This window comes from Scophthalmus maximus, chromosome 10 (genome assembly GCF_022379125.1).
Source record: "Scophthalmus maximus strain ysfricsl-2021 chromosome 10, ASM2237912v1, whole genome shotgun sequence".
NCBI classification, from domain to species: domain Eukaryota; kingdom Metazoa; phylum Chordata; class Actinopteri; order Pleuronectiformes; family Scophthalmidae; genus Scophthalmus; species Scophthalmus maximus.
The window spans coordinates 4,488,153-4,513,671 of NC_061524.1; the positions used below are offsets into that span (position 1 = coordinate 4,488,153).

The window sequence follows — 25,519 nt, forward strand, 5'->3', positions numbered from 1 at the left end:
TACTAGATAGGGGTGTCAGTGGGTGTCATGTTCAAAACTGTAAATATATATATTATCCTAAAGTGGGATTCTTAATGTGCTATTCAGAATTACAAGGCATACTCCTGCTGCTATATTTACTGTTACTACTATTAAAATGACCACAGGCAGGCTTGACTCCGCTCTCTTTGCCAATCCAATCCACGACTCTTAGCGTGGATTTAGTGTCCATGTCCATGAGGCGAAGTCTGTGCTATTGACGAACCACAGGGATTATTATATACGATCAAGCTCCATGTGCCACACACACACACACACACACACACACACACACACACACGCACACGCATACACACACACACACGCACACACCAAAGGGGGCCTGGGTGCAGTTACGTCCGGCTGCCAGCAGGCGGAGCACGCGCGCAATCCAGTTAACGACCGTGCAAATATAAATAAACAGAACCTGTAGATCCCGGATGTACAGTACTATGCTCGCACCTCCCCCTGCTCGCATCGTGTCTCCTCCCCTCCGCCACCGCCTGCTCGTCAAACCGAGCCTCCTCCTCCGCGAAGCAGGGTTAGAGAGCGACTGTAGACCGGAGAAGAGAGCAACCTGAAGCTGGGTGGAGAAGCCAGGGCCGAGACCTCCCGGAGCACCGCAGCCGTGTGTTCTTCTTCTTCTTCTACTTCTCGCCAACAACTCGGCGGCCTAGCGACTCCCGCCCCCCTCCCTCCCTCCCTCCCATCCTCCGCACCTCCTCACCGCCCGGATTTCATCATCCGACCTGCAAGATGGTAAGCGGCCACGGCTCCCGTGTGTGTCCCCGACTGGTAAACACGGCGGCGGCGGCGGCGGGCCCTGCGTGTCTCGGCTTAATATGTGGCGTTTGTGTGGCGGGGTTTGTTTTTTCCCGCTTCGCTTGTTTATGGGTTAACTGTCGACAAAGTGGAGGAAACGCTCCCTCCCGCCCCCCCCCCCCCCGTCGCGCTGTCGGGTGCGACACCCCGGGGGCTGACAGTAGCCTGGAACCCCGTGGCCCAGATATTTTCTTATCCCCTCCCCTCCACGACACAGCGCGCGCACGCACACACGCACGCTCACACACAAACACACACACACACACACACACACACACACACACACACACACTGTCATTGGCGACGAGGCGTGTGCAAAATTAGTTTTCGTGACAAAAAACGAGCGCTCCTTCAGAAGGCCCTTTACGCGTAACGTTACGCTCGAGTTTGTGTGTTCGCTACGCAATCGACGTACGCGGGTACGCACGAAGTGCATCGCGATGGTTTTTGTTTGTTTTCTTTTTCTTTCTAGGGCGCGTGGCGCTTTTGTTGACAGTTGCAACATCAGCTTCATCAGAATAAAAAAACCAAAACGCTTGGACCGACAACAGGAACACGAAGCTGCGTTTCATGTTTCCTATGTTACAGCGGCTCACCAGGAAGCAGGAGGCCACAGGTCTGCCTTGTGTTTATTGTACAGTCGACTATATATATATATATACACACACACACACACATATATATATATATATATATATATATATATATATATATATATATATATATATATATATATATATATATGTGTGTGTGTGTGTGTGTATATTTGCATGAGTTGCCTTAGCAACCGCATGGTATCCACCTGGTTACTGTCCAGAACTGGCAACCAATCGGAGGGACCACAGCTGACATGTTGTCAGTGACCATTTGCCATTTTGCAAGGGCGTAGGAAAGAGTTGTGGGTTCCCAACCCCTCAATTTATTTCCACCCACCAATATATCAAATATCCTCCCATACGTACCATTTTGCTGATAGATTATTGACGTCCTGATTGCATCTACGTGTTCACTAGTAATCGTCGGTTTTGTTACTAACGTCACTGAGCAACAACCCCAAATTGTATTTGTCAGTGCCAGTGTTTTCAAGAGCAAACCATTAGTTGCTGTGACGTATCCTGATGAAACTTTTTCTGTGCTTTTGGGTTCTCTCTGGAGGATTCATGCATTCTTCATATGGAATGGAAAATTCTAGAAAAAAGTCCGAACAAAAATATCCAGACTTCCCTGAATCTTTCCTTAAAAAAAGCTTTAGTTGTAGAATAAAACGTGGTTAAATATTCACGTGATCCAATTGTCGGTCATTAAATGTTTCAAACTACAGCTAGTCTGGTAAATCAGGCGGACAGGCGTTTATTAGCTTATTGCAGATACATTGGTATCAGTGTATGTCGGCCGATGGGTAGCATGTCCCACGATATGTTTGAGAGCATTTAGAAACTGTGTCGCCGTTAGATTCCTTGTCCACCAGGGAATAGTGACAATATGTCTTGGTCGCAGTTCTTCATAATTTAAACGAAGGGATTTATTTTTAGATACATTTTTTCTTACCTTACAGGTATTGATTCATTTTTTTCTAACCTTACAGGTATTGATAATCATAATAAAAAGCATAATCTCTGCAAATGTGCAGAAATCTCCTTAAAAGAATTTACTCTTACGTTCAGATTTTCTATCTCAACGTTGAGCACTTGTTCATTGATCTGATACCAGCGGCTATAGTACTCTGTGTACTCTGAATTAGCATTGTTATGATGACTAACAGCACAAGACAGTAACTGTCACCTGGGGCTGTTCTAAGAAGCAGGTTTTTTACTGTTTTCTGGATATATTTGCTGAGTAAAGCCTTAAAATCTGAACAGTCTAATATATGCAAATAAGTTGGGAAAGACCCCTGGTTGGGTAACTCGTGTTGTGATTCAAGGTTGCTGTTCCTGAGGTTATATTCTGCATATGTTGCTGCACAAAACATGTTTCTTGATGCTTTAATACTGAATACAATTACCACAGACAGACAGGCGAGATAAAGAAAACAGTCAGAACATTTGCCCTGCAGCCGCGTCTCTCTCTGCCAGAGGGTAGAAACTCGGGGGCATGCACGTCCCACGGACAGTGTGCCAACTCACGGCCTGTCGAAAATGTATTCCTCTCAGCTGCAGGGGGGGAGGAGGAGGATGGGGGGGCGGGGGGGATCCACTGTTGCTCAAGCATGTAGTGGAAATGATCTGATGCTGAGGGGCCGACCATATGCTGCCTAGCAATCAAGCGCCACCCACCCACATACGGATTCGAGCCGCAGCTAATGTAGAAGAGATAAAAGCCACAGTGCAGAACCAGCAGCAGCAGCAGAAGAGACGATCAACACTACGTGATCCACGCTGCACTTCCAACCAGCCCACTCAATCTGGATTTATTTCCCCCACACTGGCCGTCTAATTGCCGCGGCCCTCAGTCACAGGCACAGGCCAAACTCTTAAGTCAGTTTTGTCAGTAAACATCCATTTTTCTGACAGGTCGGCCTCTGTGCCCGTCGGTGAATAGAGAAGTTTGAGGTAACATTCATATGGCACATCCAGGGTGAGAAGAGGAGATGTAAAGGATGTGTACGTGCAATTCAAGGCACTGATATTGAGGCAGGAGCAGGTTTTAAAAAGCTGGAGTTGGGAGTTTTTGTTGTTTCTGTGTACATCACAATATACTACGTGCAACACGTGTTGGCAAGAAGCAGAATCTATCACTCATTGAGATTATTTGACTGATTTTAATCAACAAATTGAGTGTCTTTCCCCAAGTTATGTGAATTGGATGTTTGAGTGATAAAGAAGCTTTCATATATATATAGAAGCAGCCTTTTCAAACAATTCAGTAATTGAATTCATAGTGGTCGAATATACATGAATGGACGTAGTGGTCGTGTGTAGAAATACTCCTGCTGAAATAATACAAGATGTTCTATGTCCAAATCTAGTCACATTTCTGAGTGGAATTGAGTTATTTGCTAAAGAGGAGAATTTAAATGCTCACATCATGTTCTCAGCCGTTGGTAAACACAGTCTCGTCTTTATCACCACTGGGTTAATGCACAAGAAGATTTGGGCAGTGTTGGTATACATGGCATTATAAGGGCCCCTTGTAGGTAAGACTGGGATAGGAATGGCTGAAAGGATTAGCCCAGCTGGAGTTCCTTCAGGCAGCAAAGATTTTGGTAATTACTTTCATATTTGCACTTGACTCCTTAAATCTGGTACAAATCCTCCATACACACACACACACACACACACACACACACAGAGTGACACAGAGTATACACATATCCACACAGATATGCATACATAGACACTATTAGGGCAATATTAAAAAATTAGCATTTAAAAAAAGGTGAGAATTGATGCTTTGAGGAATAAAATGAGAGCAACTGAATATTAAAAAAGAGAAGTGCATCTGTAACATTGTATCAGCTCATTTTAATTCTTGCACATATCCTCAACGCCGGCTTCTCCTCCGTGTAACGGAGTCGACGGTTTGTTAGTGATATTACACAGTCAGATGGTTATTGGCCTGCGTTTTAGCCTGCAGTACAAAACATTGGGCTGAAAAATGGAGGGGTGAACTCTATTTAAAGATCCGTCTCAAAGCTCAGCTCAGCTCTCAGCTCTGTGCTGCTGCGACCCCCGAGAGTTGGGGTTTGTTTGTCGTAACGCTCCTCGGCTATACGGCGAGGACCGGATGCTCGCGGACACGTTTGTGTGGAGGAGGGGGAGTCTCGTGATCCCCGCACTGACCCAGAAAACGCACAACACAAACTGACTTGAAGACACTCTTCCGCCTTAAAATAAAGTATGGTCAGGAACATGCACTGTGTGTAAAGGTGTGTCAAACAAGACAGATACACAGATGTGTGGTAATTGATTTCCCATGTGCACATGCACACATACCAGAGGTCTTTGCTCTTCACACGACCCTGTGGTTTATGGTGACCAGTTAGTTTGGCCCTTCCCAAGTTCCCAGACGCCTAGAAAACAACATCAGTTTACTTTGCAGCACATGTTTTTGTCCAACCACTAATCCGAAACCAAATGTATTCAATTTACAATAACATAAAAGGGGAATTATTCCGTCTCAGCACTACTGTACTGAGATTTACTGTAGTCTTATTGAAGTTATCTCAAAACAGTGAGAAGCTGTTCAGATTAGTTTAGAGAGACGACAGCATCACCTCCTGACGCCCTCACTCATTGATTTCACATAGTTTTGAAGTGAACGCACAGCATTGAAACTGTATTGTACACATCGATGTGCCTTTACCGAACTCAAAACTTGCGCACGTAATACGAGAGAGCAGATCGACACGGCGAGCGTAAAACATACTTGCGAGGGGGATTTTCTGGAACGCGTCCTACCAGCAGCCTTGTCAAATTCGGGGTTGGGGGCTGGCCGAGTGAGCCCATGTGGAAATGCAGCAGGAATATTTTTGCAGCGAGCTAGTCGGCGCTGTACCCCGGCGCCACCCCTCCCCTGAATATTCCGAAGAAGGTTCCCTCTGTTGTGAACACGTCTAATTCGGACAATCTCCTGTTACCTGTTGTTCTCCATATGTGAACGGCAAACTAACCGGAAATACATGGAGCCTATTTTTACTGATATTTTCCAGAGTTCATTGTCTGAGAGCGGCTTTATTCTGCGGCCACGTACACTCTCCTGTGCCCTCCTGTCTTTCATGTTACGTCTGGGCTCTGCAGGTCTATTATTGGAGATTATTATTAGTCAGGTTTTTGGGTCGGACGTGGTGTTCCTGCTGAACCGGCGACGGGCTCTTCATTATGCACAATGTGTTTTGTGCGCTGCTGAGGCCTAATTGATTCTGAATGAAACTTGCATTATTGATGAGCCAACACAAGGCTCACTCTCTCCCTTCTTTTGCCTCTGTTCCTCTCCTCTGCAAGATGCTTTTTTTCACTTTATGCATTTCTATGTATTTTTAATACAATACCACCACTTGAAATCGTAGCAGGACAAGAGAGTTACTCCTGACCCCACGTTAGCCACACCGGCGACCTAAGGCGAGCCTTGATGCGTAAACCTGTAATCCTCAACGCCAAATCTGCTTTGCTATAAGTCTCTTTATCTCCAGGGTCCCTACAGCTCGCACTCATGGGACAGTAGACATCAGGGATGTAGATGAGAGGACGCCCACCACACACTCATTTAGCCTCCATTCAATTTACCTGGGTGGGTTGGTTGCCATTATAGCAGTAAGGAAATCTCGGTGAATTTAAATGAAGCCAGATGTACATTGCCTGTTGTCAGCTTTGTTGTGGAAAACACTTTCAATCAAACACTTTCCAGTTTTGTCTGCTGTTCATGGCAACTCGTTAATGTAGAGGACTCCTAAGCTGCTTTTGGACCCGAACTCTGGAAAATTGGGTCCCGAGTTTGCCGCTCGCATGTGAAGATTTCAGGAAAATGTCCGGACTTCGGTGCATGTCTGAGAGCAGTTCTGGAGCAGCCAAATCAAAGTCTTCAAACACAAAGAAGTGCTATCACTGTCTGCGTAGCACTACGAAATGCACATTATTGAGCTCGTGCAATGAGGGAAATTGCCGTGTTTCACTAAAGTCACCCAGGGACAGCAAAGTGTTTCGTTTTGGTCCACGGCGAAGGGACCAAAATAAAGGTGTGAACCACAACAAGTCTCGTATAGCAGGGCGTGGCGGGGGGCTTTCGCAACCAGCCCTTGGACTCGAGGACACTGGTTGTTGAATCCAAAATCCTGCCGAAGTGTCATTGAGCAAGTCAGCGCACCTGCAGCTCTCGCGGTGCAGACCTGTCGCTCCCTGTAGAGATCAATAAAGCATCACATCGTCACTATTACCCGCCGAGCCACGCAGGGCAGCGGGACACCCAGCCGCGGCTTACGCGTTCAGCTCCACTGGAATTCAATCTGCCGAACTGCCGGAGTCGGCAGATTGTCCCAGAGGGAGAACCCACGTTACATGTCAGCGTCAGATGATCGCCGCACCCGCGGCTAATCCTGAGTCACCTCTTATACTCCTCGCTGCTCTCAAAATACCACAACTTCCCCGAGGTAAGTCTGCTGTCCTTACGGCGGCAGCAGCAGCGCAGCGATAAGCCGGACGCATGACATAAGGGGCACTGTAGCTTTTTTTTTCTAGTCACTTCGGTGTGTAGAGTTTCATCTCTGTGAGCAAAAGATGGTTATTGGTTATCTGTGAGAAAACATTGGAAATATTCTCTGCGATTATGTCACTTTTCAATTTTTCTCGGAGAAAGTTGTGTCTCCGAACTCTCCACGCCTCTGGTTTTCATGCAATTTACCAATACTTGGAGGATGATTGCAGTAAGGGAATAGCTTCTCCGTTCTGCTCACTGAGGTTCACTAAGCTCCGGTGCTAATAATCATTAGCAAAAGCCAAAACACTCAGCGGCAGATTCACGATTGCTGCCGAGCATCAGCATCAACGTTGAAAGAAAACCCAAAACGTGCTGGTGTTTCTTCGTATCAGTGCTAACTAATTAACTTGATAACAGTCCTCAGTTGAATTAATTAATCGCCTCTCGGCCCAACTCTTCAGGGAAAGAACGCTCCCTTATTTCAGACTTTTGTGGAAGTGGACCAACTTCTCCCCAAGAATCAAATTCCTTACCTTTTTTTCTTCGAAGTTGTTAGTGCACAATTTGTAAGTCTCTTACTTTCGTGTCCTCTCAATGTCAAGTCTGCTATATGTAAACTAAAGGATCATTTGGAAAGCAAACACTGAAAAGCTTGCTCGATAAAAATGATGCCACGTTGTGAAGATGATCTCATTTGTAGACATAAATACAAACGCGACAGGTCCTGACCTTTGGGAATGAATTGTCTCTTTGCCGGTACAGTAGGTTCTGCTGCTGTACGTGATTTTGCATGAGGACTGTGCGAGGAATTCACATAGTCGCACTGCATTGACGATGGTGAATATGTTTTGACTCTGAAGGCAGTCATGTTGGAAGATGTCTGCGTGGAATGTTCTGATCAAAAAGGTGCAAGGGTCGCCGTGAAAAGCACAACCACCACCAACACGTCGGCAAAGATAATCCGACGGATCACATTATCTGAAGATCTGATTTTAATGATCAGTGTGTAGCCGTTCATTTCACAGTCATACCTGTCTCTCTGTTGGCTGACGGGGGGGAGTAACACTGTGTCAGTTCTGTTTCCTGTGGTAATTTGTATTTCCCAGCTTGAAGTCATAAAGTGTTGCTATGTGAGTGACTGTGATAGCATCAGGGCTGATTGTCCTATTGAAGAACACCCTCATCTGTAGTTGTTTGTTTACACTCGGCTTCCGAGAGAGTTTTTATCATCAGTTCCTTTAACAGATGTAGTGCGTCCCTGATGAAACTCATTTTGACTTCTCTGTTTCTCTCTCTCTTCAGGGAAATGAAGCCAGTTACCCCCTGGAGATGTGCTCGCATTGTAAGTATTTTGCACGTTTTCCTTCGACGTATTCTATCACGCGCAGGCGTTTCTGACACGCTCGTTGATTGCATGCCATTTGTTTTGTGAAGTGGTGCTCATGCTCTTTTTTATGTTAAGCTTTTATATCATTAATTATGTTGATTTTTTTTTTTGCATGAGTGGGATGCTTTATAGCAACATGCAATTTCCTCTCTTTTTTTAAACACCGGTGAAGTGCTGTTCTCTGATTCTTGAGTATTTAATTCTATTGATGAGGCAACATCTAACAATATCATCCAGTTATCTTTAAACTTTTTATCAATTGGATTTCCAGATGTCTACTGCTTTATCCCTATACATGGCTATACACTTACATACACATCAGAGCTGCAGCAGTAAATTGATTAATCGATTAGTAATGGACTGCTAAATTAATCGCCAACTATTTTGATAATCGATTAATCTGCTCAAGTAGTTCAGCTTCTTAAATGTGCATATTTTCTTTGCTCCTCTGTGAACGTTAACTAAATATCTTTGATGGGTGGACAAAACAAAACATCATCTTGAGGTTTGGGGAAACAACATCGGCATTTTTAACCATTTTATGGACCAAACAACTAATCGATTGATCGAGAAAATAATCCACAGATTAATGGATAATGAAAGTAATCATAAATTGCTGCCCTAATACACATAATAAAAGATTTGTATCAATATAATCCACCCCTATTATTACACTGCTATCCTTATTCAGTTAGATTATATTTACTCTGTGTTATTTTCTTATGTAGACGTGAAGTGTTTCCTCCTTTGAATTATTTAGTCGGCGATGTTTACAAGATGTCTGCCCAGTAGATGTGTTTGAGCCCCTGAGCTCTCGGGAGGAGGAGGCAGTGGAGGAACTGTGAGGATATGACTCACATTTCTTCTTTGTCCTTCCCCTTCCCTACTTTGGACGATACATCATTATTGAGACTTATATCTCAGACTCTCAGCAAACGTCCTCAGCGATTGCAGATTTCACACTCTGGTGCAAATGGCACGGTTTCAGCGGGACGTTGTTTAGAAACCAGGTTAAAACTGATCCGCTGCTGCTGCTGCTGCGTGTGTTTTAATGAGCAGTGAGACTGCGACGGGTCCCACTGTAGTGGAGGTGCACTGCTGGGGCCGTGTCATTGTTGAGGTCGAACCTCGTCGTTCTGAGAGAGTCGGAGCCACGTGTGAATTACTGATTTGATGTCAAGGCTACCAAGGTGGTGGTTGACATTTTTGGTCCACAATTAAAAAGGGTTGTTGTATGAACATAAGTCATCTGGGATTTAAACTTAAACCAAAATCTTAATGACCTACATTAGCATCTTACATGCAGAAGAAACTGAAGGCATATTCAAAATGACAGAGCAGAGCTAAGGTCACTCTGTGGCCTGGCCATATTTAGATTGCCCTACTGTTAGCATCATGGAGGGGGGGGGGGGGGGGGGGGGGGGCAGGACCTTGGCCTGTCAGGCCTTCCAGGCATCCCGCCCCCCCCCCACCCCCCCATGAGTGAGGGGAGGTGGATTTGGCTGATGCACGACCCTGAACTTAACCCATCAAGGATTCGATCTGTTATATTTACAGCTTCTCTCTCTCTTCTTCTCCCTGTTGGGACTTTTCCTCTCTTTTTCTTATCAGAAATCATTAAAAAAAACGTCAAATAACTCAATGTCAGCATGTGAATGCAGATGTTTTTCAGCAGGATCAAGCTAAACGCTCACCACACTAGTTGACAAACGTATGAGAGATTACTACATGCATGCCCTTTTTTGTATCCATACAAAAATTCTAAGTGGGAAATTCTAGGCAGGAGAAAGTATACCTTTTCCCTCCTAGAATTAACAAGAGTTTTAAATTTGGGCAAATGTTGATAATTGCTTGCACCTATGAAACATCCTCCTACTTTCTGTCTCCCTCTCTCTTTGGCTCTCGCCTCCTTCCCTCACACCCTCAAGTGTCGGAGCAGCTGTTGGGCTCATCAGCTGCTCCGACAGGCACCTCAAGCGCCCCGAAGGAGCTGTGAACAAAAAACACTTGCTCAACTGTACCTGCCGAGTCTTAACTCAGTTCGTTCATGTCCGTAAGATCATCCTGAGGAGTTCGAATCCGCATTTGACACGATGGACTTTGAAATAGGTCGTTGTTCGTATTCTTTTTTCCAAGGCCTGAACCAGATCAGACAGGAATTTAGTTGCTTACTTGTGGGAACACTGACAAACACCCTTTTCTGAAGTCCATGCATGCACCCACTCTGTTCTGCCTCTCTCTTGACAAACACACACACACACACACACACACACACCCATGCCCCCATACCACACAAACCCCTCCCCAACGCCCCGCACACACTCTGGCCTGAAACCATGGCAGGCCCGCCTGCAGCCGCCCAAAATAAAAAGGAGGGCGGCTCGCTGGAGTTCCTTGTTGCTAGGGGTTTCCCTGAGGTGGGAGCGAGCGGGAGCCTCTGCCGGTGGGCTGAGTAGTTGGGGGGAGGGGGGGGGGTGTTTCTGATGACGGTACAGCTATAAATACACTGCATCAGCGTGCTGCTGCCCTTCTTCGCGCTCGGTTTGGTCCGTGCGGGCGTAGCTGTACATTAATCGGAGCAACCCAGAATCGAGCAATCGGCTTAATGCACCGAGCGCCTGAGCTCGCCTGTGTAGTAGTACGCACACTCTGCTGCATGGCTTCCTCTTACATAGGTGACATAAGACTGAGGGAGTGACAGAGGAAAAAAAAAAAGGTGTGACTGCCGCCTCCCCCCCTCACTTTTTTTTTTTATTACTCGCATGACCTTCTTTCCAGATCCACAGCTAATCCAGAATCGGTTCGATTCTAAAATAGAAACACTAACTTGCTCCTCTCTCCTTCACAATTTTATCAAATTATATTTTCCAAGTATACACTATAGAAAACACTTGACACTAAAACATCTCCCTAAAAATTACATGAAGACCACAGGAGAATATGTTTCATCACGCTGATCAGAACTCCTCGCAACCAATAAACTCATCTATTATGTCATCCTCATTGATTTTAATCAGTGTCCTTAAAAAAAATGAATAAATAATTTGTCTGTAGCACACTGTGTTCTTCTGACACGTTCCCGTGGCAACGCTACGAAGCCATCTCGCTCAGTAAAACACATTATGCTAATTGGCTGCGTGTCATGTGTCAAACTCCTGTAATTACTGAGCTGTGCATGCAACCTTCTCATGTTTACCCTCCCTCACTGCGTATCGTGTGTGTGTGTGTGTGTGTGTGTGTGTGTGTGTGTGTGTGTGTGTGTGTGTGTGTGTGTGTGTGTGTGTGTGTGTGTGTGTGTGTGTGTGTGTGTGTGTGTGTGTGTGTGTGTGTGTGTGTGTGTGTGTGTGTGTGTGTGTGTGTGTGTGTGTTGGGGGAGCTATATACAGCCGAGGCTAGGCTGTAATTATCAGTAACATGCCAACGGATTCTCTCTTTTTTTTTTTTCCTGTGCTGTATATCATCCCCACCCCTCCACGCCCGCTTCTCTCAGTTCAGGTTAACTTTTTCTTTTTTTTAAATGGAGTCACATGTCTCCATTAGTGTGCAGCGTGAACCATGAGAGTGAAGAGGACAAATTCATTAGTGACATTTTGGGAACATTGTGTTTCATAATTAAAAGAAGAAAGAAACGGGGGGGCGCCTGGCGCTCACACAGCTGTTCTGCTGTTTGTATGGTTCGACTGAGCTCCCGGACACTTTGTAGTTGTCAACTTCTCGCCGGTTACATCAAGTCCGAGTGAACCCATGTGACGATGCAGTAGGAAAACGTCCGGAAAATTCCTAGTGAGCAAATGGGCGTGTTGATGACCGTAAACGGTAAAAACACTGCTTCGCCCGGATGCCTGTTGGTGTGAACGCGTCAGTCTGGAAACAATTTTCCAGACCCCAGTTTTCCGGACGTTTACCGGAGCTCATGTCTGAAAACAGCCTCGTGTTGATATATGTATCGGCCTTGCTCATAGCTGGTCTCGCTGTAGCTCAAGCAGAATCCAAAGTGGTCATTGTCTCAAGAACTTTAATTCCCATCATTTGACACCAACAGTAATAAAGGCAACTAGAGCAGCACAAACAGTAGGAGGAGGAGGGCTCGCTAGACGAGCTTTCGGAGCACAGAGCAGACGAGACATAACCAAACATATCTCGAGCCAAACATTGCAGTTTTTATTTTATGTTAATTGATGCGTGTTTGTGTGTGTGAGTAACAGACGCTGGGAGCCGTCCAAAGGCTGATCTACATATGCTTGTGTCTTCACCCCTTGAACGACGTGTTTAAATGCCCCTCCTCCTTTTTGTTTCTGTGTGTATACGTGTGTGTGTGTGTGTGTGTGTGTGGGCCACGTTGGGGGCTACCGTGTTCCAGTTGCCTAGTAACACAGTTGCGGATGCACACAGCGTTTATGAAAGAGTGTGTGTGTGTGTGATCTGCACTGGAGTACTCGAGATTATCATAATCTTCTCACAGTTGCACCGGGTCTCCCTCGGAGCAGCTTATTAGCATCTCCCACCGAGCAGCGCTCGCAGGAAACCGTTTCTCTCTGTCCACACACCAAACACATTTAGTTCACTGTCACAGAGGAGCAAAGAAACCAGAAAACATTCACATTTCACGAGCTGATATTATAGAATTTGGACTTATCCTTTCATATTAAATCACATGAAGCGATTTAATAGCTGGCGATTCATCTAGTAGCCGATTACTAATCGATTAACTGTTGCAGCTCTAGTCGCAGCCCCACCAGCATCTTGGATAACCTGTGCCTGCACCACATTTTGAGGTCTGGCTACTGTGAGGGTGGTCAGTGCTTATCAATCTGGTGATCAAGGGATTTTATTCTCATTTGTTTGTTTCGATAGATCAGTTGAAGTAACTTGCTGTAGTAAAAAAAAAATACCGTATCCACCGTCTTAACCACAAGTTTGACTCTGCTGAGCTGCGAGCACCACGGTCCGTCTGCGATGCTGCCAGACGTGGGACTTGTTGGTTCGCGACCCGGGAAGGGGGACCGAGTCTGAGAGGGAGCTGTTGTCGTCCTTGGTTTGCATTAATCATACGTGAACCTCCTCGGTGTTCACGTGTTCGCTCGCTGCCCTCATCTGTGTTTGTCCCCCTGACCTGACTGTGTAGCAACAAAAGGAACTTAAACTGTGACAGGGAACGGGTTTGAAAGATTAATGTTAACGTAACATCCGCTGCAGCTCTACTTTAGGACTCAATTCAAGATTCAAATCGAAGGACCTCAGAAATCCTCCCTCTCCTCTGAAAATGGCAACTTATTATTTGTCGTCAAGCGCCCCCTAATTATACAGTTATTGGCAAACAAAAAAGGGAGGGCAGCTCTCCTGCCAGTGATTTTGCGCCCACTCACAGGATGTGGTTTGTGTGTGTTAGTGCATGTGTGATATCTACAGGAAATGCACCGGGGGGGGGGGGAAACAACTGAGCCCTTAATTTAAAAAATTGCATCCATCCCCACACTGAAACCAGCTGTGTCCAGCTGCTTACCTTGATTTCAAAAAGGAAAATGTCGCTTTGATTTAAGTTAGCAAGTCCAGTTGGGTGATTCTCGGCAGCAGCGACGCCCCCTGGCACCGGCCGTTGACGCCGTTATGAGCCAAGCTTGTGTCATCTGCCCCGAACAGGAAACAGGAGGCTGCTGATAAGGAAGTGTTTTGTGTCACAGGACAGGACGTGTGCGCTCGGCACCTAGTGGACAGGACACAGAAAACCCTGTGGTGTGTGTGTATATATATCAGATTTTACGTGTGTGTGTGTGTGTGTGTGTGTGTGTGTGTGTGTGTGTGTGTGTGTGTGTGTGTGTGTGTGTGTGTGTGTGTGTGTGTGTGTGTGTGTGTGTGTGTGTGTGTGTGTGTGTGTGTGTGTGTGTGTGTGTGTGTCAGGAGCTGTCCAGGTTATAAAAACACGCCGGCGACCACCTCGCTAGAAACAAATATTTGTATTTGTGCAAAACTCATGGAAATGAGATGCAGTACAAATTTACCTCCCCAGGTGCTCGCGCAGCACAGACACTATATACAAGCAGCTGATGTTGATGCTGGAGACAAATGAGAGCGTTATCCATCAAGAGTCAAACAAGAATTCGGGTTTTTCACACAAACGACAAAATATATAAATGTAGCATATCAATTTTTAACATCTTCATTTTCACTTTATTTTTTTTTCTGATCTGTAATTATTATACCAGGGCTGCAACTCACAGTTGTTTATATTAAAAATATATTCATCGTTTAATTAAAAATTGTTGGTAAAATGGTCCAAAATATCCTTCAGTCCCAAAATATAATCAACTTAATATCGTAGACGACTAAGAATATCGGCAAAGAGTTGAGAAGCTGGAAGTTGACTTGAAAAATGTACTTAAATTATGAATATATTTTAAAAGCTATTTGTTGATTAATTTTCTGTTGACTGACTGATCAATTAGTTGCCTCATAGTTTCAGCTTTATACATCATTTTGGAGTCTTTTGGACGTGTGTGTGTAGTCAGTTTTTAAAACTTTTTGTTTGCTTGCTGCTTCTTGAATAAGTTCAGAGCCTGAGGCTTCATGTTTCTGGGTTGTTAATATGAACAATTCTTCAGAAACACTATGTCAGAAACAATTTGAGGGAACTTCCTTTGAATTTGGCCTAAATTCGAACTTGGAGTCGAGGATGAACTGAATGGATTTTGGTTGTCAAAGAAAGGTCAAGGTTTCCCATTGTTGTGCATGTGATATCTCAAGAATTTCATTGCATCTGGCACAAACCTGCACAGGACTCAAGGATGAACTGATAAAGTTTTTGGAGGTTTAAAGGTCAAGGTAACGTTTATGACCGCAAGTCAAGAGTCCGTACGTCCGGATATGACACAGTTTAACACATCGTTTCTGTTAAGGATGAAACAGGGACGTGATGACATTTTGTGTCCAAACAGTTAAAAGGTCAAATTCACTGTGACGCCGTAATGTTCCCTTTTCTGGACATAAATTAAAAATCACAACTCCAGAACCGAGGAGGAGATTGTGACCACACCCAACCACGAGGAACCTTGAGGATTTTTTTCCCCCAGTCGTCAGGTTCAATGCGGCGTAAACCTGATATGATCTTCTCCTTGAACTACGTTTGAACCGGGGCCGGTCCCCGACCGCGGAGAGGTCAGTGAACCCGGTCGGACCACGGACGAACTGAGTTCTTATCCTCGTAAAAACTTGGATCACTCCTCCCTTCTTTTTTTTTTCATTTCTCCCTCCGCTGTGTCAAAATGAATAGATTAGCCGCCGGTTGTCACTTTACTGTACGGCGGCAGATTAAAAGCAGGCAAGTGTGTAGTAGTTTTTGCGGGTTGGCCAATCGCAGGAGGATCACGTGAATGAATGAGCTTATATAGTAATTAACAGCGGGCTTTGTTATTGCTTCTGGATTACTTCCTCGCCATTGTTCGGTCGGCGCGCCGGGCGAGGGGAGTCTGAGGCTGCGTCTGATGGCGGGGGAACTAAAGATCCGGGTTCCCTCTGATAGAAAAGCTCCGGTCTGTAAGTCGGCAATAATTCTGTTGTATGTCTTTCTGCTAATTCCTTTTGTTACTACCTCTTTTTCCTATTTGAGCTTCTTGTTAGAGCAGTGGCAGAGTTGGCTGCATGAGTTTATCCTTTACTCAATACTTGCACCCACACTGGGCGACCTCTCCGGGGTGAACCCCGCCTCTCGGCCAAAATGCCAGCTGGGGATTGGCTAGTGCAGGGTGGAGGCAGTGTCCTTGACCTAGTTTGCGAGTGGTAGTTCACGCAGCTGTTAGCGAGGGATATTTAATGTTTTGCATGAATATTTGCTGGCCTAGTGGATATGATTCTGTATTCATCATTCTGCAGGTGGATGTTGCACCGTGGCTCATTTATAATTCTCCTGTCCTAGTTAAGTCCAACGCATGCACTCTTCACCAAATTTCCTCCTCCTCCCCCTTTTTAATTTAGATCTTGGCCTCGGATGAGAACGGCCGGCCGTGAATGTGTTCGAGTAAAAGATGTCAAATGATCTCATCCCAGATCCTCCGTTTTCTCTCTCTCCCTCTTTTCTCTTCTCCGCCTCTTTTGTCCAGTCGATGCCGATGAGATTAAGAGGCTAGGAAAGAGGTTTAAGAAACTCGACCTAGATAACTCCGGCTCGCTCAGCGTGGAGGAGTTCATGTCGCTGCCCGAGCTGCAGCAGAACCCGCTGGTGCAGAGGGTCATCGACATATTCGACACGGACGGCAACGGAGAGGTGGACTTCAAAGGTACGAGCTAAGACAAGTTTTACTAAACAGACTTCATAATGTTCTCCCGAGTTGAGTTTAGAAATGCATAACTGCAGTATCTCTGCAGGTTCACCGGCGATATAATAATAATCAGATCGGGATGTCGAGGGACTTTGCACCCGGCGGCCTCTCTCGTCTCTCGGGAAGTTTTGACAGTCAAGTGAAAACAACGGTGGTGTTATAGAACTAAACAAACTCTGACTTGGGTTTTGAAACACTGTCTCAAATATATATGTATATATAAATATATATATATTGTGTGCACAATGCTCAAGTGCAGGTTTCCCATGATCATTGCGTGTCAAAAAGAACGGTCACTGATTGTTGTTCCCCCTCTCTCGCAGAGTTCATCGAGGGAGTCTCACAGTTCAGCGTCAAGGGAGACAAGGAACAGAAGCTTCGGTGTAAGTAAAGCTGCTCGTCCGCGGACTGTGTGTACGAGGCTGCAGGTACGAGGCTGTTGTGTTGCGGACCTACAAGGTCCGCAACACAACAAGAGGTCGCAACCTGGTCGGTTGAACCGCAGATTTCCCCGCCCTCTGACAGTAGCAGATGTGGCGGAGAAGCGAAAGAAGAGAGGCACCTACGTTGACGTCATAAAGATGAGAGTGATTGTTTGGTTTTGAAAGAAATGCATCATTCCTTTTGAGAGAAAAAAGTTTCAGTTTGATGTTCACTTGAGCCTGCAACGACAAGGGACCCCTAACCCCTGACCCGTTTGAAGTTACACGCAGAAAATACACGAGGCGTTGATGATAATGTTGATTGTCCGCCATCTTTACAATTCCAGGAGACGTGGCGAGACGCACGCGGTGAACCGATGAACGACCTCCTCCTTATCGTGCTGTCGACCTCAGTCATACGTCGTGTTTATAAAGCGCTTCTCTAGTCTTTATTGACCCCTCACAGCTGCAACATTTTAGTGTTTTGCACTTGGGCCTGCAGACTGGGGCAAGGCGAGATCGAATCCCCTGACCTTCTGGTTTGTGAACGACCCTAACCTCCTGAGCCACAGCCGCCCACCATTAAAAACAAAAAACCCACATGTGGACAGAGGTGTCGCACCCGTGGTGCAGGGTCTCTCATCCCCCAAACACGTCTGCTAGGGAGATTAAAAAAACCTGCCGGGGCTTCGGGATTTTACTTCTATCCAGACTAATTCATGTGAAAATGAAAACCCCTTCCGGTCTCCAGTCAGCCAGTCAAGAGCGTGTTCGGTGAGGCGAAAGACTTGATGTCAAAACTCACGTCTACCCCCTGCTTCTGTCCCCCACGGCCGCGCCACAGTCGCCTTCAGGATCTACGACATGGACAAGGACGGCTACATCTCCAACGGCGAGCTCTTCCAGGTGCTGAAGATGATGGTGGGCAACAACCTGAAGGACACGCAGCTCCAGCAGATCGTGGACAAGACCATCATCAACGCGGACCGCGACGGAGACGGCAGGATATCCTTCGAGGAGTTCTGCGCAGTGAGTGGAAGCCCTGCTGGCCTGTTGTGGTGGCGTGTGACCCTTTCCGCTGACGCAGCCTGTTGTGGTGAAGGCAAACGTCAAAGGGGCGGAAGACCCTGGAAACTGCCTCTTTTTCGTTTTGGCTCGACAGCTCAGCTCAGGGTTTCAGTTTCAAACTTCCCGTGGCGAGAGGGTGTCGAGGGCTGTAAATACGGGCTGCTCAGGCGATGGGCCACTGAAAATACTCTGGTAGCACTTAAGTATATTGAGCCACGCAAGAAATGAAGGATAAAAATGGAGTCTACACTAAGGCCAGGCTTACGGAGAAAGGTGTCGAGGGTGCGTCGTGCCTTGACATGATTCTTAGAATCCTGGGATGATCCTGTGAGAGCGGTGAAGACTGATATAAGGAGAGAGAAGTGAGATATGAAAGACGATAGATATGTGTATATTGGAAGCAGTAGAGCATATCAGAGTGAAGAGCGGTGGAGTAATGAATTTCGGTGAAAAGATGAGTTTCCAGGCAGCAGGGGCAAACAAGGAGAGACTCACTGGGAAGCTAGAAGGGATTGAATCGGGCTCAATACCCAGACCTTAATTACGTAGAGCCGACATTATGTACAAAGTGCTCCAACCACAGGAGACGAGCTTCAGATGAAAATCCGAATCTGCTCTATAAAGCCTCAAAGAAATATATATATATAAACAGTTAAAATGTTGAAAAGACGATGTAATAATGATGACGTTTATGACCGTTGCTGTACCAAACAGCGGTTATTACTGTTCAACTTGTATTATTTGTAGGAGGACCTGGGCCTTTTTTGTAAATAACTGCTGAGAAGCAAGACTTTGCGACGATGCGACCGAATTTCTTTCATACAGATTTAAATAGCAGCTGGGAATCTAATTTGAGATCAGAGAGGGAACCAAAAGTCTCTTTAAGCTCAGTTATAATAAAAATGATAAGTGATACATATGAAGAGATTTTTGTCCAGAGGCTGTAGAGGTAGTAATGGAACTGCTGCTGAAACGTGAGCCGAGCGATTCCCCACATCTCAACATTTGCTTTCACCATCACGACCTGTATCAGCAGTTGATTAAATGATGTATTTTCTCTCCCTCTTCTTGTTCCAGGTGGTCGGCGGTCTCGATATACACAAAAAGATGGTGGTGGACGTGTGAGCGCCCCCTCCTCCTCTCGCTTGCTGAACCTCAACCTCACTCCACCCATCCTCCCTCGCTCCCCGACGCTCGCTTTCTCCACCGTCTCCGAACATCTGCTCAAGACGTCCGGCCGAAACGCTCTCGCTCTCGCTCTCTCTCTCTCTCTCTCTCTCTCTCTCTCTCTCTCTCTCTCTCTCTCTCTCTCTCTCTCTCTCTCTCTCTCTCTCTCTCTCTCTCTCTCTCTCTCTCTCTCTCTCTCTCTCTCTCTCTCTCTGTGTGTGTGACTCAATGGAAGTATTCTCTCTTTCTCTCTCACACCCGCTCTCTCTTTTTTTCTCTTTCAAAAATAACACCGGCCTGGCGAAGCCAAAATTTGAAAGTGTTATTGAACTGTAGAATCCTCCCCAATAACCCGGTCGTAGCACTTTAAAGACACCGAAGGAGATCAGCGCGTCTCCGATCTCTGGATGAGGGAGGGGGAAGGGGGAGGCGGGTCGGCTTGTTCATATTTCATCCTCTCTCCTTTTTCTTTTTTTGATATTTATTTTTTGTTCTTGTCTTTTATAAAGAAGAAAAAAACACAAGTATACCTATGGCTGTCTCGTGTTAACACTTGACTTTACAGCTACCGCTAGAGAAGTAGGGTATGAAGTGCCAACCGGAACATATCCACAAACAAGTCATTACCCATCATCCCTCCCTGCTGTCAATCACGCCAGACAAAAGAGTCGCTTTAGATGCAAAAAAACCCCATTTCTTCTTTTTTTCTCTCCTCCGTTTTAGATTTCACACACACACACACACACACACACACACACACACACACACACACACACACGAGCCGGTAAACTATTAGACCAGATGAAGCTTCCGAGTCGCTCTTAGCAGAAGTTAGGTTCGTTTTCTTTTTTGTAATAAGATTTGCTATAGTTTTATTTATACTTAAAGAATGTGTTTGTATTGTTTTGGAGATTATTATTATTATTGTTATCATCCTCGTTTTCCTCGTCACAATAGATTACAACAAATGCCAAGAAAATGTCTTTTCCAAAAAAATATATATATTTGTGGCTGCGAAGCGATCCACGGTTTACTCTCAATTAAGTATTTTTCTTCATTTCTTTTTTTACGCGTTTAAACCCGTGTGAACTTCGAAAAACGTTGGCTTTGGGCAAAGCAGCCGGACGGAACTTGGTTGAAGAACTTGAGACAGTTTTAAGAGTGAGATTTTACATTGTTCGTGCGAGTACATAGCAACATAAGAGAGTTATCTGCAGGCAGTGTATTTTTTCCTTTTTTTTTAACTAACATGTATATTAGGTAATCAACACGCTCCTCCTCGTCTTTACCAGAGAGAGGAAAGAAAGGCTTTGCCTCAGCTTTAACTATCGTGAGCCCTTCAGGGTCGGGTCGGGGTTTGTCTTTTTCTCTAACGCAACACGAACATCGTCACGAAATGTCAACACGATGAACTGGGACAAACTGTACATTGTAGTTAGTTGTTTATATCTTCCTTTCGAGCATGTACATTTCAGAAGTTGGCTTCTTCTCCCCACTTTTTTCTTTTTCTTCTTTCTCTCACAATCATATTTACTCACTAACATGAACAGGGAGAGAGAAAAAAAACATTCGACCAAATTATACTTTTCTAACGGAAATAGGTTTCCTACTACGAACGGCGTCGGGGACAAGCCTTTTTGTTAAAGCGCCTGGAGACCGGCGGCTCGTTCTAACAGGAGTTCTCAGTCCGAGATGTGAATCTGGAGTGATGTCGTCCTCTGCTCGGCTCGGGGGACCCCTGTGCTTTGCATGACATGGAAGACTATATATATATATATATATATATATATATATATATATATAATTTTTTTGTGCATGTAGAATCAATTTTTGTTTACACATGGATGGTGATGTGAATATATTTAAGAATTTCACGGTATAACAAATATGGATGTTGCCAAACTTTTGGTAAATGTACATGTACACTGAGAGGTAAATCCAAATTAACTGAACTACACTTAAGTAACTCTTTGTATTCGTTACCCGGGTCGGTGAGATGCTCATATTCTGACCCGTCTCAAACTGCCACATACTGTACTCAGCTTAAAGGGGAAATCTTTTTTATGTTTTTTTTTGTTTTGTTTTTGTATATAAGTATTTGTTAAATGCAGTTCTGGCTCTCTCTCCTCTGTGTAGTACAGACCGCTCTTTAGTTTGTAAGTGCTACTTTTTTTTTTCTCTCTGTTGGACTTTTGGGTTCTTTTTATTTTCTGGGAATATCTGAACACATTTAAGTTTCAGAACCTTCATTTTTTTTCTGCATGCTGCATCTCATGCTGTGGGACTGTTGGAAACTTGATACTGTATGAAAAATTAAATACAATTTAAATAAACTTTAAATAAACATACGTAATGGATTTCCTTTTATTTTCTTAAAACAATTTCTCCCCAGTATGTCGTTGCTTTGCAGTCGTCTTTCAGTGTTGATGAATTACTTCCTGGTCCAAAACTTTACATCTTACACACTTCAGTGACAGAAATCAACTCCCATCTTAAGTGGATTTTTATTTATTTACAGTCATATTTTTTAGACACCTGAGTTCTGTTCATGGATGTTTCAGAACTTTCTCTTTATTTGGACCCAACTGATCCAAAAACAACAGCTGTGAATATGAGGCGTTCAAAGAGGAGCCTGAGATGTCGACAGTCTTAACCAAGACGGATCAAAGTGGGAACTCCCACCAGCCAATGGGGGAAGAGATAAGGCACACGGCAACCAATCGGGCTTCAGAATCTCTCCGCGGTCCTGCTCGCCACCACTCTGATGTTGCCGTAGACTTTTGAAGGTGGACTTCCTGTAACGGGCAAAGGGGGGTTGGAAGGTCACTACATGTAAATTCAAAGAGGTTGTTCCAAATATAACATCAACCATATTTTCAGCTATTAGGAAAAAATAAAAATACGATTCCTTTCTTACCCAAGATTAAGTTACAAATCGCCGTCCGGGCCATCTTGATATTCTGGAAAGACCCTAATATATGAACTTTTCTGTTGAGAGACAAGAAATAATGTTTTCTTTTCAGTTAAAAATAAAAGCGGACAAACTAAAACACATTACAGGAATACCTACTCCCCTGCACGGGTTCCAATTAGAAACAACAAAACCAAAAACTTGAATCAAGCAGCCCAGTTTTAGAGAAGTGAATCAATCTTCTGTGTGAAAATGTAAAAGTATGTATTTAAAGGTTGAAGCACAGCATGTCTATGAGAGCAAAAACAAAACTATATTTTCTGGTAGTCTGACCAAAACTGCAGTGAGCTGTCAAAAGAAAATCTTAAAAACTGCAACAAAAAAATAACCTAATATTGTTCAATTATGACGCGAATAAAAAGATCACAATAATCATGTTAATCATGTAGTTTAGAGTGCTCACGTTTCTGCGAGCACGATGCGAGTCTTCGTCACGTTCTCGATGGTGAATTTGGTTTTGCCTCCCTTTCCCGCCACTCGTCCGATGGCCCTGGATAAGTGGTCTCCCTTCAGAGGTTTCACTGCCAAGAGACAGACGACGTGAGAGGGTGATTGCACACCGGGAAGAGGTAGTTGGTTTTGCATCCGCGGTGGTAAAATGCCGGCAGAGCAGACAGAAGGTAACGTGGTGCGGCGAACTCACCGTCTGTGACATCAAAGCTTTCTAGGAAAAGTTCATCTAATCTGAGGAGAGCGAGGGCGTCCTGGGAAGAGAGGGAGAAAATCAAAATCAAAGAGGGCATTCAGAAAACATCAGGTATTAAACATTGTGACGGTTATTATAACCACTTACTGTTATAAAATGATTCTTAAATAATACTTAAAGAAGGAACTTGACGGTTTTTTTTTGTTTCAACCACAAACCATTATACTAAAATATAAAAACAATAAAATTTAAATTAATAATAGTAAATTCAGAGACTTTTCGCAGTGAGGAACCTCCGTTTACCGGCAGCAGACAACACTGAATTGATAAAAGTTCCACATCAACAAACCAATGATTAGATCTAGTCCCGATTCTAAAATCTCTACCAAACTTTTCAAACTGTCTTCGACAAATACACATTTTGAACGAAAAACAGAAAAAGCCTCAAAATGAAAATGAACATAGCTCAACAAATCCTTCCGCCACTGAACTTACTTCAACTTGGAATCCTAGAACAAACGCTTTGACAAAATCGGTTGCTTTCGTGAGGGAGGCGATGTCCTGTGTGTCTTTGCAAGTCTGAGAGAAGAGAGACATGTTACACACACACACACACACACACACACACACACACACACACACACACACACACACACACACACACACACACACACACACACACACACACACACACACACACACACACACACAATAGATAAAACAGAAGAGTTTGTGTTATCAACCGTGCTGCAGAGGAAACCTACTTTGATTTCCACGTTCCGGGTTTTGAGGTTGAATCGCACTTGCAGCTGCAGGTTCTCCACAATGGGGGTGAAGATCTTCAGCCAGTTTTCCTTCAGCGGCGTGTATCTGTGGGCTGGGACGGCCACTTTACGCATCTCGTCTGGCCCCTGAAGCACACGGCACAACAATCACATCATCATTATTAACAAAACCCCTGTCAGTAGCACTAACCTGAGATTCATTAGATTAACACTTCAGTTTCGTATTGGCTAGAAATAAAAGCAGAAACTGATGATTGTTTTCTCAATTAATTGTTTGGTCTGTAAAACATGAGTTAACAATTCCAGCTCTACTTGGAGCTTGAAGTTGTACAGTCCCCATTCTGTAGATAAATGAGTAAAAGCATTAGCTGTGTGTGTGTGTGTGTGTGTGTGTGTGTGTGTGTGCGCAAAGCTTTTCACAATAAAGCACACTTGTGGATGGTCTCATTGTCTTTGTACTTCTGCAGTGATATTAAATATGCACATGTTTTTTATATTCCGCATGTTAAAACCTATTCTGGGAAGCAGCTGGTGGTCGCAGCTGTTACAAAAGAGCACTGACATGGCAGCTTCAGCGTTTTTCTCCCAGAGACCGAGCGACACCCAAGAGCTGAGGCGACCGGTCCATAAGTCGATTGACAGACAATGTATACGAAACGAGCAATTTAATAAATCAACAGCTTTTAAAAATTGCTGTTTTTCTTTCGTTTGAACATGTTCGCCTGGACATCATGGACAAACTGCATAACCAGTTACTACAGAGACTAATATTGAGGAAAATGATCAACCAAAATGACTGTTTAATTTTGTCTTACAGTTTTCCTATGAAGGGAATAATACATTGACCCAAAGGTTTCCTGTGAGTTCACATATTTGGCAAAAAGTTAACTTTTAACATGACACTTCACAACAAACGCCCACAATGTGTACTACAACAATTATGTCCCCCCACAGGACCAAGACCCAAAGATGGAGGAAGAGGAGGAGACTGGTATCCATGGGGAGAACCAGGGGCTTTAGGACCCAGGTCAGTTTGGGACGAGTCTCAAACATGTTAAATGATCATGTCAAAGCAGTTCAGTAGCTTTGTTTATTGCAGCCACGAGACGAAACCACAATCAAGTTACTGACTCGACATTACAACCTGTGATAAACACTCATGTACGCGACGGTTTACCCTGAGTCTGTCGCCCGAGATCGGTGGGAACTGCGGCCGCTTGGTCGCCGCGGGCCCGTCCGTGTCCATGTCCGCTCCATCTGGTCCACGTTTCCGCTTCTGGGTCTTCTTCGACTTCACCTTCGTGAAGGAATCCGCGTCGTCGTCTTTGCTGGCGGCGGCGGCGCCGGCGCTACAGAGCGTGTCCTTGTCGACGTCCATCCCCGAAGTGAAGTTAGAAGTTGAACTAATGTCAGATGTTAAAGAGACGAAACTGAAGCGGACTGACGCCACGAAAGAGGCATGCGAGCGATCCTCGTGCGACAGAGAGGACCCCAGAGTGGCCCGTCGCGGACGCCTGTAGAGTGAAAATGACTAATAAGTGTCATAATTGACAAAAATATATATGTACATATATCAGTGCGTTGCTAACGCTAAGTTCGATTCAATCGAATATCCGAATACATTTGTTAGTGTGTTCCAACATTTACTTGAGGCGTATATTTCTTTCAGGCACCTTTTTGGGCAGACCCGGAAGAAAGGGCTCGTTTGTTTTGTATACACCGCCTGCTAACCATCCCACTCGCGAGTATGTATCTCTTTTGAATTATATAAAGTTTCAGAGTTGATTTACTT

General features: G+C 44.7%; 2 protein-coding genes across 3 annotated transcripts; one reads left to right on the forward strand and one right to left on the reverse strand.

Moving 5' to 3' along the window:
* The first annotated feature begins 468 nt into the window (after positions 1–468).
* LOC118283736 (calcineurin subunit B type 1) lies at positions 469–21,673 on the forward strand. 2 transcript variants are annotated; one of them, XM_035606043.2, is made up of 6 exons: positions 469–777; positions 8,272–8,311; positions 16,450–16,626; positions 16,992–17,051; positions 17,935–18,119; positions 19,236–21,673. In XM_035606043.2, exons 1-6 carry the CDS (start codon positions 775–777, stop codon positions 19,281–19,283), a joined length of 513 nt encoding a protein of 170 aa, XP_035461936.1. In that variant the 5' UTR covers positions 469–774; the 3' UTR covers positions 19,284–21,673. The 2 variants fall into 2 exon arrangements, with proteins under 2 accessions (XP_035461936.1, XP_035461935.1); XM_035606042.2 differs by lacking the exons at positions 469–777; positions 8,272–8,311 and adding an exon at positions 15,649–15,886.
* A 137-nt stretch (positions 21,674–21,810) lies between these two features.
* On the reverse strand, positions 21,811–25,228 carry pno1 (partner of NOB1 homolog). The gene is made up of 7 exons (XM_035606040.2): positions 24,905–25,228; positions 23,707–23,853; positions 23,438–23,521; positions 22,940–23,000; positions 22,700–22,817; positions 22,243–22,313; positions 21,811–22,120 (listed from the first exon to the last, which is right to left on the reverse strand). The coding sequence occupies exons 1-7, from the start codon at positions 25,103–25,105 to the stop codon at positions 22,053–22,055; spliced, it is 750 nt and encodes a 249-aa protein (XP_035461933.1). The 5' UTR covers positions 25,106–25,228; the 3' UTR covers positions 21,811–22,052.
* Between the last annotated feature and the right edge of the window lie 291 nt (positions 25,229–25,519).

Bases quoted from the DNA above. Each gene is read 5' to 3' on its own strand.
- LOC118283736 (XM_035606042.2), top strand. From the start codon at position 15,835: ATGGCGGGGGAACTAAAGATCCGGGTTCCCTCTGATAGAAAAGCTCCG. The intron at 15,887-16,449 runs GTAAGTCGGCAA...TCTTTTGTCCAG, and splicing joins TGATAGAAAAGCTCCGGTCT to TCGATGCCGATGAGATTAAG. The intron at 16,627-16,991 runs GTACGAGCTAAG...CCTCTCTCGCAG, and splicing joins CGGAGAGGTGGACTTCAAAG to AGTTCATCGAGGGAGTCTCA.
- pno1 (XM_035606040.2), bottom strand. From the start codon at position 25,105: ATGGACGTCGACAAGGACACGCTCTGTAGCGCCGGCGCCGCCGCCGCC. The intron at 23,001-23,437 runs GTAAGTTCAGTG...CTCTCTTCCCAG, and splicing joins TTCTAGGATTCCAAGTTGAA to GACGCCCTCGCTCTCCTCAG. The intron at 22,818-22,939 runs GTGAGTTCGCCG...GTCTCTTGGCAG, and splicing joins AAGCTTTGATGTCACAGACG to TGAAACCTCTGAAGGGAGAC.